The 11,174-nt window shown below is 70.1% G+C and overlaps 4 protein-coding genes across 6 annotated transcripts in view; 2 read left to right on the top strand and 2 right to left on the bottom strand.

Annotated features, from left to right (window-relative positions):
- Window positions 1–2,805, bottom strand: part of DDX56 (DEAD-box helicase 56) — a 5,134-nt gene extending 2,329 nt beyond the window's left edge. The window contains exons 1-6 of the mRNA XM_085321924.1: window positions 2,739–2,805; window positions 2,117–2,278; window positions 1,828–1,988; window positions 1,561–1,731; window positions 1,006–1,096; window positions 487–748 (exon numbers count right to left, since the gene is read on the bottom strand). Coding sequence (XP_085178050.1) covers window positions 487–748; window positions 1,006–1,096; window positions 1,561–1,731; window positions 1,828–1,988; window positions 2,117–2,278; window positions 2,739–2,795 — 904 coding nt within the window. The 5' untranslated portion in view covers window positions 2,796–2,805. The remainder of the gene's footprint in view (window positions 1–486; window positions 749–1,005; window positions 1,097–1,560; window positions 1,732–1,827; window positions 1,989–2,116; window positions 2,279–2,738) is intronic.
- Window positions 2,806–3,091: 286 nt separating this feature from the next.
- Window positions 3,092–4,945, bottom strand: TMED4 (transmembrane p24 trafficking protein 4). Its single transcript, XM_085321919.1, has 5 exons — window positions 4,770–4,945; window positions 3,927–4,027; window positions 3,672–3,797; window positions 3,442–3,588; window positions 3,092–3,347 (listed from the first exon to the last, which is right to left on the bottom strand). The coding sequence occupies exons 1-5, from the start codon at window positions 4,909–4,911 to the stop codon at window positions 3,198–3,200; spliced, it is 666 nt and encodes a 221-aa protein (XP_085178045.1). The 5' UTR covers window positions 4,912–4,945; the 3' UTR covers window positions 3,092–3,197.
- Window positions 4,946–5,091: 146 nt separating this feature from the next.
- LOC146586040 (interleukin-1 family member 10-like) lies at window positions 5,092–7,317 on the top strand. 3 transcript variants are annotated; one of them, XM_085321922.1, is made up of 5 exons: window positions 5,092–5,144; window positions 5,824–5,884; window positions 5,976–6,064; window positions 6,144–6,268; window positions 7,064–7,317. In XM_085321922.1, the coding sequence occupies exons 3-5, from the start codon at window positions 5,986–5,988 to the stop codon at window positions 7,271–7,273; spliced, it is 414 nt and encodes a 137-aa protein (XP_085178048.1). In that variant the 5' UTR covers window positions 5,092–5,144; window positions 5,824–5,884; window positions 5,976–5,985; the 3' UTR covers window positions 7,274–7,317. The 3 variants fall into 3 exon arrangements, with proteins under 3 accessions (XP_085178048.1, XP_085178047.1, XP_085178046.1); XM_085321921.1 differs by lacking the exon at window positions 5,092–5,144 and adding an exon at window positions 5,480–5,540; XM_085321920.1 differs by lacking the exon at window positions 5,092–5,144 and adding an exon at window positions 5,480–5,540 and having other exon boundaries at window positions 5,701–5,884.
- Window positions 7,318–8,855: 1,538 nt separating this feature from the next.
- LOC146586039 (interleukin-36 receptor antagonist protein-like) lies at window positions 8,856–11,151 on the top strand. The gene is made up of 6 exons (XM_085321918.1): window positions 8,856–8,884; window positions 8,994–9,030; window positions 9,113–9,269; window positions 9,780–9,950; window positions 10,045–10,169; window positions 10,942–11,151. Exons 1-6 carry the CDS (start codon window positions 8,856–8,858, stop codon window positions 11,149–11,151), a joined length of 729 nt encoding a protein of 242 aa, XP_085178044.1.
- The last annotated feature ends 23 nt before the right edge of the window (window positions 11,152–11,174 follow it).

The following is an 11,174-nucleotide window of genomic DNA, read 5'->3' as shown; positions in this document are numbered from 1 at the left end:
CCTGGGCACCCCTTGCCCTCCATGCCAGGGATGCTGTGGCCACCCTATTTCCACCAGGCACCTCATTTTCCCCCACCCTGAGCGTGCCATTTCCCTCCTTCCACAAGCCCCCCGCAGGCACCCTTGCTCCCCGGGCACCCTGTTATCCCCTGGGTGCATAGGCACCTCGGGCACCCCTCTCCCCCCAGGGGCACCCCTTGCTTTCTTCCAGCTCTCCCCACGGGCAACGTTGCTCCCTGGACACCCCATTTTTCCTCAGATATTCCTTTCTCTTCTCCATGGGCACYCTGGCACCCCATTTCCCCCAAGCAYCCCTTTCCTYCCTCCATGGGTGCCCTGGTGCCCCATCCTCCACCCCAAGCACCCCTTTCCATGCTCCATGGATACCTTAGCACCCAATTTTCTCCCAAGCACCCCTTGCTCTCCTCTACATGCACTCCCAAAGTCACCCCCTGGGCACCCTGTTGCCCTTGGGCCCCCGCCCTACGCCCAGGCGCGGGTACCGGGAGCGGGCGGGCAGCTCGGAGTTGAGGGCGCAGGCGGCGATGCCGAACTGCTCGAGGAAAAGCTTGAGGCGGTAGCAGCGGGCGAGGGTGCCCACGAAGAGCAGCGCCCGACCCCGGAGCAGCGTCAGCTTGAGCAGGGCGTAGAGCAGCAGGAACTTGTCCTCCTCGGTGCCGCAGCGCACCTGGTACTGCCGCAGCTGGGCGCTGCCCGGCAGCTGGGGCTCCCGCGGGCGCACCGTCACCTGCGCCCGCCGCGCCCCGGTGAGGGGCACGCGGGCACGGGGCCGCCGCCGGCACCGCGCCCCCGAAACGATGCGTGCCGCCGCGCCACCCGCGGCTCTGCCGTGCCCTACCTCCCTGTCCCGCTACCCCGACGTCCCCACCCGACGTTCCCCCGCCCTGGCTGGCCTCCCCGGCACCGCTGGAGCACCCTCCCCCCCACGCCCCGGCACCCACAAAGCCCGCTGGCACCCACCGGGCTCCCTCAGGACCCCCTCACCGGGTTGTGCAGCACCAGCTCCTTGAGGGCCTCCACGTCGGGGCTGAAGGTGGCCGACATGAGCAGCGCCTGGTAGATCTTGGGCAGGTGGCTGGGGGGGGGCGGTCTCAGCGCCAGCCTCCCATCCCTTGGCCCCGCCTAATCCCAGCGGCGTCCCCTCAAATCCCCCCAAGCCCCGCCCTTGCCCCACTGTGCCCCCCAGCCTTGGCACTGCCCCCTATATTCCCCAGTCTCGGCACCACCCCCAATCCTGACAGCACCTCCCAAAACCCCGGCAGTGCCCCACAACGTCCTCTAGCTCTGGCAGTGCCCTCCAAGCCCTCAGCTGTGCCCCCCGTGCCCTCCAGCCCCAGCAGTGCCCCTCAGTCCTTCCAGTGCCCCCCAGCACCCGCAGCATCCCCCAAACCCCACGCTGTGCCCCCCAATTCCCCTCGCTCTGACAGCGTCCGCCCAAGGCCCATCGTCTTGCCCAGCATTTGGCAGCGCCCCTCAAGCCCTTGGCTGTGCCCTCTAGTCCAAAATGCCTGGCAGCGTCCCCACGTCCCCCAGCCTCACCACAGCAGGGCCTTGAGGTCCTCGCCGAAGCCAAAGGAGAGCAGCAGGTCGGCCTCGTCCAGCACCAGCAGCTCCAGCGAGTGCCGCAGCACGAGGCTGCGGGCGTTGAGGTGCGCCAGCACCCGCCCCGGCGTGCCCACCACCACGTCCGGCTTCTCCATCAGCACCGGCCTGCGGCGCGGAGGAACGCGGCACCCAGCACGTCACGCCACGTCACCCATCCGCCCGGGCACCCCAGCGCGGAGAGGCGGGAGCCCAGCGCCTCACCTCTGAGCGGCGAGGTCGGTCTGGGCGCAGACGTCGGCCACTCGCACGTCGCGGGCGCAGAAGGCCGCCAGCTGCCGCAGCATCTGCACCACTTGCTGCCCCAGCTCCTTGGAGGGCACCAGCACCAGGGCCCGCACCGCCTGTGCCACCGCCGCCGGCGCCTGCCCGTGCCACCACCGTCAGCCTCCCGGGTGCCACGGGGACATCGCCGGCGCGGCGCCCGGTGCTCCCGCCCCAACACCCACCCGCCCTGGCGCCCGCAGCGGGGACCCCGCGGTGCCCCACTCACCGCCTTGACGCGCAGCAGGTGCTGGAGCAGCGGCAGCCCGTACGCCGCCGTCTTGCCGGAGCCCGTCCTGGCCCGGGCCAGCAGGTCGCGGCCCTCCAGCGCCAGGGGAATGGCCTCGGCCTGGATGGCTGTGGGCCTGGCCCAGCCCAGCTCAGCTACTGCCTGCGGGGCCGCACCATCAGCCCAGGGGTCTGGCATCCCCCACACCACCCACCCTGGGGGTCCCGGCTCCCAGCGTCACCCACCCCAGGGAACACCCAGGCATCCCACCTCCCTGACACCCCCCGTGCTGGGTGTCCCAAATGTCGTGGCTCCCCAGCATCCCCCACCCCAGAGTTCCCAGCTCCCAGGTGCCTCCCGCTTCTGGGGGCACCCGGGGTCCTGGCTCCCTGATGCCCCCCACCCTGGGGGGTCTCAGCTCCCCAGTGTCACCCATCCTAGGAGGCGCCCAGGAGTCCGGACTCCATGATGCCCCCTCCAGCGGGTCCCGGCTCCCCGATGTCCCCCCACTCCATGGGGCTCCTCGGCATCTTGGCTCCTCAGTGCTCGCCCCCAGGGGGTCCCGAGGGTCCCGGCTCCCCGATGCCCCCACCCCCGCGGGTACTCGGGCATCCTGGCGCACCCGCAGCAGCCGCCCATCCAGCCCCATGTGCTCGAATCCCCGCGCCGCCTCCGCCATCGCTGCTCGCCGCCCAGTGCGCTTGCGCGCTCCGCGCCGCCCACAGACACTTCCGCCGGGCGCCTAGAGCATCCACTTCCCCCCCCCCCCAGCCTTCCCAGCCAGCGCCGCTCTGCGCGCTGGAGGACTGAGCAGCACCACTCCGCTGCCTGCATCCTCCCTCCGCTGCGGGAGCGGGGCGACGCCGGGGAGCGAGGGGACCACGGAGCCCGGGCTCCCCGCTGGCCCGGCCCGGCCCGGCCCAGCAGGAGGGCCGTGCCACCCTCCCGGCCTCCAAGAACCTCCAGCCAGCCCCATCGGAGCCCCCCGAGCGTTTATTGAGCCACGAAGCGCACACGGAGCGGGGCTCCCCGCCGGGGGCCGAGCAGGCGCAGCGCCGAGGCAGGGTCGGCGTCCGCAGGGTTACACCAGCTTCTTGGCCTCGAAGAAGCTCTTCAGATGCCTCATCTGCCAGATGCCGGTGAGGATGAGGATGATAGTTTGGGCGATGGACCACCACAGCACCCGCTGGTTGGTGCTCTCGCTCGTCATGCGGAAGCGCTCCTCCCGATACTGCGGACACAGCGCGAGGGGCGTCAGCAGCAGGCACAGACCCCCTCCCCAACCCCTTCCCGGCTGTCCCCCGCCGCATCCCTCCTCTCCTCACCCGCTGGTAATTCTGCTCCTTCTGGATCTGTTCCACCTGGTCGAGGAGCTGGCGCGCCCGGAGCTGCAGCTCTGTCAGCTTGTCCTTGGCGGCGATTTCGGGATAGTTGTTGGTGTGTTCGCCCACCTGGATGTCCAGGTGCACCCGCTGGGCACAAAACGGGTCGAGTCAGCAGGTGCCAAGTGCTGTCACCCCCTGCCACCCACCGCCTCGGCGCACAGGGCTCTTACCAGCTTGCCGCCGGCAAAGAGCGCCATGCGAGTGGAGTTGGAGTGGAGGCAGATCTGGTGCTCGCCCGGCGTGTGTGAGGTGAAGGTGAAGCGCCCCTCCGAGCCGTACTGCCGCGACAGAATCACCTGCGGGACACGGCATCAGGGCCCTGCCTGCTCCGAGGAATCCCCCGCCCAGGCTGGTGGGGGTCCCAGGCACCTCCCAGAGCGGCCCCCCCCCCGGGCGGGTGCCCCGCGGGCCCCAGCACGGCTCACCTTGCCGTCGGGGTCCTTCACCTCCACATGCATGCCCAGCCCGGGCGTGGAGGGCAGGAACAACTCCGACTGCTTGTCCCACAGCTGCGTCCGGTAGTTCCCTGGGGGCGGCAGCAGGTTGGAGTGGGCCTGGCGTCCCGGGACCACCGAAAGCCGCCCTTGGGGTGGAGGTCTCCCAGCTATCGCTCAGGTCTCGCTACTTTTTTCTTGTTGCTCCTCCAACCTTGGTTCCCTGGAGTCGCTTTCATCCTCCCCAGGGTCTCCGCCGTCACCTCCCCCCGGCTCCCAGGGGTCTCTGCCGTCACCTCCCCCCCGGCTCCCGGGGGTCTCCGCCGTCACCTGCCCTCCACCCGGCTCCCGGGGGTCTCTCCCGTCACCTCCCCCCCGGCTCCTGGGGGTCTCTCCCGTCACCTCCCCCCCGGCTCCCGGAGGTCTCCGCCGTCACCTCCCCCCCGGCTCCCGGAGGTCTCCGCCGTCACCTCCCCCCCGGCTCCCGGAGGTCTCCGCCGTCACCTCCCCCCCGGCTCCTGGGGGTCTCTCCCGTTACCTCCCCCGGCTCCCGGGGGTCTCCGCCGTCACCTCCCCCTCGGCTCCCGGGGGTCTCCGCCGTCACCTCCCCCCCGGCTCCGGGGGTCTCTCCCGTTACCTCCCCCCGGCTCCCGGGGGTCTCCGCCGTCACCTCCCCCCACCTCCCGGGGATCTCTCCCGTTACTTCCCCTCGGCTCCGGGGGTCTCTCCCGTTACCTCCCCCCGGCTCCCGGGGCCTCTCCTCGTCCCCATCCCCTCCCGCTCCCTCCCGTTACACCCTGCCCTGCCGCCGGGGGCCTCTCCCGCGGCCCGCACCGATGACCATGGTCTCGTCCGGGATCTCCTCGATGAAGCAGCGCTTCTCGGTCTCGCCGATGTGGAAGTAGAGGGCCTGGGCGCCCCAGCCCGCCAGCAGCACGGCGGCCACGGCCGCCCGCAGCGCCGCGCCGCCCGCCATGGCCCGCGCCGCCCGCCCGCCCGCGCGCGCATGCGCCGCCCGCACTGCGCAGGCGCCTCCCTCTCCGCCGGCGCAACGCGCAGGCGCCGCCACCTGGTGGCCACTCACSGGCCCCCACGACACACCTACGGGTGCCCGCTGGGGCTTTCCGGCCAGTGCGCATGCGGCAACACCCCTCCACCCCCCCCCTCCGCGTGGCGCAGCGGGGAGGGCGCAGCGCCCGTAACTAGAAGGTGGGAAGTTCGAATCCCCCTTTGGGAAGATCAGCGGGTCCGCGCCTGCTGCGGGTTTTTTGGAGCCTGTCGGCGCCTCGGGTGACCTCGGGGACTGCGCAGGGGACACTATGTGCCCCAGCCACACAGTCCAGGGATGAGTCCTCCAGCAAGGGACCCACGGGCACCCGGCGCATCACGTCACCCATCCGCCCGGGAATCCCTTCGCGGGGCCAGGCGAGCCCTTCGCACCCAACCCGCCCRGCAGCGGTGTGGCAATGCCACCACGTCCTTCCTCCCCGCGGGGGGGCCCATGCACGGAAATGCCACCCACTTCCTGCCCCCGGGCGCCCGCCACCGGGCAGCCTTCGCCCCGTCCGGCGCCGTGCACCGCGCTGGGCTGGAGCCGTGCCATGGGTAGGTGCTGGGGGGCTGCGGTGCCCGGCGGGTGCCGGGAAAGGGTGACGCCAGGCCGTGCCCGCTGTGGGAAGAGGAACCGGGGCGGGCGAGGAAATTGCAACACGGGGCCCGGCTGCCCCCCGCCTCCGCAGCCTGGAAATTTCGGGTCCCGTTTCAGGAGAGGCGATTCCCGCCGGCTTATAAAGCCCGGGGGGGGGGGGGCCGGCGTGCGGGATGCCTGGCGCCATGGTGTGCCCCCTCTGCGCCGCGCTCGCCCTCACCCTCCTCTTCCTCTGCGCAGAGGCCGAAGGCTTCGCCCCCTGCCACGCTCCCGCCCTGCAGACCCAAGTCTTTAAATACCGGTAAGGAGCGAAATGGGGATTTGGGGAGGATCGGGGCGGGGGGGGGGGGCGATGCCAGGCACCGCTGGCATTTCCCCCCTCCCCACGGCAGGATTTGGGACATGGACCAGAAGTCGCTCTACCTGCGCAATGACCAGCTGGTGGCCGGGCACCTGCAAGGTGCCAACGCTGCCCTCGAAGGTGAGGTGCGGGGGGATGGCGGGGGGGCGGCACGGGGCGGCACGGGGCAGCCCTGACGATCCCCATGCCCCCCGCGCAGAGAAGGTCTTCTGGGTGCCCAACCGCTCCTTCGCCCAAGCCCGGCTGCCCGTCATCCTGGGCATCCAGAACGGCACCCGGTGCCTGGCGAGCCGCGCCGCCCCCCAGCCCACGCTGCGGCTCGAGGTGAGGGCGGCGCGGGGACGGGGCGCACGGGCATAGCTGGGACGGGACACGGGGCATTGCTGGGATGGGGGACGTGGGGCATCATGGGGGCGAGGTATTGCAGGGACAGGGCACGTGGGCATCTTGGGGTGGGACCTCATGGGGTTGGGGTGAGTGGGCATCATGGGGACAGGACACSGGACATCTTGGGGACAGAGCATTGCTGGGACAGGGCACCGTGGGGATGGAGCGCGTGGGACACTTGGGCACCGTGGGGACGGGGCATGGGGCATTGCTGGGACTGGGCACARGGGGGATTGTGGGGACGGGCACATAGGGCATCTTGGGGACAGAGCACATGGGCAATGCTGAGGAGGGACATGGGGCATCACAGGGTCAGGGCACATGGGACATGGGGCATCGTGGGGACGGGCGTCATGGGGACGAGGCACACAGGCATCCTGGGGATGGGGCAGGTGGACACCTTGGGGACAGGGCACATGGGCATTGCTGGGAGAGGACATGGGGCATCGTGGGGATGGGGCACATGGGACACTTGGGCACCGTGGAGATGGGGAACCTGGGAATCATGGAGCTGGGGCATCATGGGGATGGGGCAAGTGGGTATCACAGGGACAGGGTGTACGGGGGCATCACGGGATGGGACACGGGCACCATGGGGCCAGGGCACGTGGGGATGGGAGACATGGGGCATCTTGGAGACAGGGCACAGGGACATCCCAGGGATGGGGCACGCGGGGCACCAAGGTGCCCGAGTCGTGCCCACCACCACCACCACCACCGTGCCCCGCGCAGGACGCCGACATCCGGGCGCTGCCCCACGCCGGCGAGGCCTCGGCGCCCTTCACCTTCTTCCGCTCCTACAAGGACGGGCTGTGGCGCTTCGAGTCGGCCGCCAACCCCGGCTGGTTCCTCTGCACCTCGGCCCGTGCCCACGAGCCGCTGGGGCTCTCGCGGGGCCCCGATGCCACCCACGTCCTTGACTTCTACTTCCAGCTCTGCTGAGCCCCCGCGGCGCTGTCCCCCGTCGCCCCGTACCAATAAAGCCACCCTGCTGCCAGCCGCGTGGGTGACGCTCAGCCCGGACGCCTGGGTCCTTCCTCTCCCCGCCCCCGTCCGTCCCTCCCTCCGTCCGGCGGCCCCGTGCCGGCGTCAGCGCTGCGGGACGCCCGGTGTTGCGCCAGCCCGGCCCYGGGGAGGTCCCCGACGCGGGAGGTGACGCACGCGGCGGGGCGGCCGCGCAGCCCGGGGACGTCCCGGCGCGGCCCCTTCCCGGATGCGGCGGCGCCCGACGCGCCTCGACCTGCCACCGCCAGCTGGGGACACGCAGGGACAGGGTGCCATGAGGATGGGGCACCTGGGCACCATGGGAATGGGCAGCGTGGGCATCACAGGACCGGGCACCAAGGGCACAGGGACGTTGAGGGGATGGAGCACACGGGTGTCATCAGGATGGGGCACCTGGGYGYAGGGATGTCATGAGGATGGGCCACCTGGGCAACGTGGGAGTGGGGCACACAGGTGGCACAAGGAAGGGGCACACGGGTGTCATCAGGATGGGGCACCTGGGTGTCAACAGGATGGGCAGCTGGGGCACGGGGACATCATGGGGATGGAGCACACAGGTGTCATCGGGATGGGGTACCTGGGACAGAGATGTCATGGTGATGGGACACCTGGGCACAGGAACATCATGGAGATGGGGCACATGGGTGTCATCAGGGACACCATGGGGACAGAGCACACAGGTGTCACCGGGATGGGGCTCCTGGGGCACTGAGACATCATGGGGATGGGGCACCTGGGCACAGGAACATCATGGAGATGGGGCACATGGGTGTCATCAGGGACACCATGGGGACAGAGCACACAGGTGTCACCGGGATGGGGCTCCTGGGGCACTGAGACATCATGGGGATGGGGCACCTGGGCACAGGAACGTCACGGAGGTGGGGCACAAGGGCATCATCGGGATGGGGCACACGGGGACGGGGCACGCGGTGCACGCGGCCATCCCAGGGATGGGGCGCAAGGGCAGCAGGGGGACAGGGGCCTGGGGGTGTCATCGGGACGGGGCGCCCAGCCGCCGGGGGGCCGGGGTGGGGTGTGGGCTCGGCCCCGGTGTTTCCCCATCGCCGCGTTTCCCGCCCCTCGCGGGCGCTCCTGCGCCCGGCCCAGCCCGCTGGCCCCGGCGCTCCCTGCTCGTCTGCCCGTGCCACATCCTGCCGGCGCAATTAGCCGGGCGGATCGTCCCCTCCCTCCGCACCGGTCCCTATAAGAGAYGCCGCCGCTCCGGGCGGGCGGCCGAGAGGACGGCACAGCCCCGTGCCGCGATTTCCGAGACCGTCGGGTTTGCAGGTATCGCTCCCGACGCCGGGGTGGGGAAGGGCTGTGTGCTCGCGGCGGCAAGCCCCGGGGGAAAGCCTGGACGRCGGCCTCCGTGCGTTCACTCTGAAGCCTACTGACAACGGATGGCATGCAATGCTGGGAGGGCAAGCTTTTTTTGGGGGGGGGAAGGGGGCAGATCCCCCCACGGTGTACCACTCGCTTTACCACGTGCTGCCCTCTCTCTCRCGCAGGCTCTACCATGTCACGGGCACCCAGACCGGCGCTGAGGTGAGTCCCACGGGAGGGCGGCGGCCCTCCGCCCCTTGTGCTCGGGGGCTGAGTCACCCTGGCGCAGCGCCCGACACGCTCTCATCCCTCTGTTTTGCCTTTCCGACAGCGTCGCCACGGGCTGGGCCAGGCTGGGGAGGTGCCAGGTAAGGTGGGTGTGGGGCGCCCGGCTGCCGGCGGGGTGCAGCACCCAGCCCYGGCCCACCACGATGTCTGTGTCGCCCACAGGCCCACGGGCTGGGATGGAGGGCCAATGGGCACCGGGGCCGGTGGCAGCCCTGCCGGCGCCCGCTGGGCGTCCTGGCGGAGCCGGCTACCGGCAGCCCCGCAGCGTCCGTCGTCGACCCCGACATGGAGGCGCTGTTCGAGGAGTTCCTGGGTGAAGGTAGCACCTGCGGCGCCCAGGTGTCCGTCCCCATGAGCCCCCTGCCTGCCGCGCCTGGGTGCTTTGTCCCCATGATGTCCACGCGCCCCACGGTGCCCCTTTGCCCATCTCCACAAAGCCTGCGTCCCCATGAGGGCCACATGCCCCACGGTGCTCACATCTCCATCATGCAACGTCCATGTGCCCTATCCCCATGATGCCCTGCGCCCATGAAACCCACGTGCCCATCCCCGTGATGTCCTGGTGCCCCACAACATCCACGCGCCCCCTCCCTGAGATGTCTGCACGTCCTGTCCTCACGATGCCCTGTCCCCATGAAGCCCTCGTGTCTTGTTACCATGTGCCATGTCCTCATGATGCCCACGCCCCTGTCCCCACAATGCTTGACCAAATGAAGCCCTCATGTCTTGTCCCCACATGTCCTACCTCCACGACGCCCACACGCCCCATCTCCATGAAGTTCACATGCCCTATCCCCACATGCCCGGTCCATACGCTCTCTTGCAGGAGAAAGCACCTTCTCAGAAGAAACGTTCACCACAGCCGGGGTGCCGGAGTCGGAACGGCCGTTGCCGCAGCCCTACCACTACCGGGTGCGCGACACGGACCAGAAGGTGCTGTGCCTGGAGCAAGGGCGCCTGGTGGCCACCAGCCTGCAGGGCGCCAACGCTGCCCAGGAAGGTGGGTGTGGGAGCGAGAGGAGGTCTCCTGGACGCCAGGGTGGTGCGGCAGGCTCGCCTGCCGCCCACCTGCCCTGACGGCTGGCTCCACGCAGAGCACATCAGCGTAGTGCCCAACCGGCACCTGGAGCGCAGCCGCTGTCCCCTCATCGTGGGCATCCGCGGGGGCAGCCAGGCGCTCTCTTGCGGCACCGGCACCGAGCCCAACCTGCAGCTGGAGGTGAGTGCCATGGAGGACACCCCGAGCRGGAGTATCCCAAGGTGGGGTTTCCCAAGATGGAGATAGCTCAAGGTGGACATTAACTCAAGGTGGGGCAACCCAAGGTGGGGACATCCRAAGGTAGAAGGTGCCCCAAGCTGGGGGCTACTCTGAGGTGGAGGCAACCCAAGGTGGAGGCATACGAAGGCAGAAGGTGTCCCAAGGTGGAGGGCATCCCGAGGCTGGGCAATCCATGACTGGGACACCCTAAGGTGGAAGACACACTGAGGTGGGGGAAACCCAAGGTGGTGACATCCAAGGGTGGAGGGCACCCTGAAGTGGATCAGCACAGGCGGGAAGGCACSCTGAGGTGGTGGCAACCCAAGGTGGGGCATCCTGAGGCTCGTGGCATCCTGTGGTGGTTACAGGCTGAGTGAGAGGGACCCCAAGCCAGTGGCACCTGAGGGTGGTCTCACCCTGAGGCAGTAGCACCCCGAGGCCAGTGTCACCCTGAGGTGGTGGCTCCCCAAGGCCAGTGGCACCCCAAGGTGATGCCACCACCAGGTGGAGGCACCCTGAGGCTGGAAGCAACCCTGAGGCCAATGTCACCCCAAGGCAGCGTCACCCAAAGCCAGCGGCACCCCAAGGTGGTGGCACCCCAAGGCCGTGGCACCCCAAGGCCGTGGCACCTCACGGGGGTGGTACCTCAAGGCAATTGCACCTTGAGCCAGGGGGTAACGGAAGGCCAGCGGCGCCCGGCGGGCAGCCGCGTGACACCGCGCCCCGCCGGCAGGCCGTGGGGGTGCTGGACCTGTTCAACCGGGGCGCCGAGGCCACCCGCTTCACCTTCTACAAGACCTTCAGCGGCACCACGCACACCTTCGAGGCGGCCGCCTTCCCCGGGCACTTCCTGAGCACGGCGCCGCGGCCCGGCGAGGCGGTGGCCCTCACGGCGCAGCCCGCCGCCACCGCCATCACCGCCTTCTACCTGCAGCGCAAGTAGCCCCCCGCCCACCCCTACCCGCC

Source organism: Rhea americana, unplaced genomic scaffold (assembly GCF_003343005.1).
Source record: "Rhea americana isolate MKP2758 unplaced genomic scaffold, rheAme1 scaffold_728, whole genome shotgun sequence".
Lineage (NCBI taxonomy): Eukaryota > Metazoa > Chordata > Aves > Rheiformes > Rheidae > Rhea > Rhea americana.
This window is presented reverse-complemented; position numbering and strand designations above follow the sequence as displayed.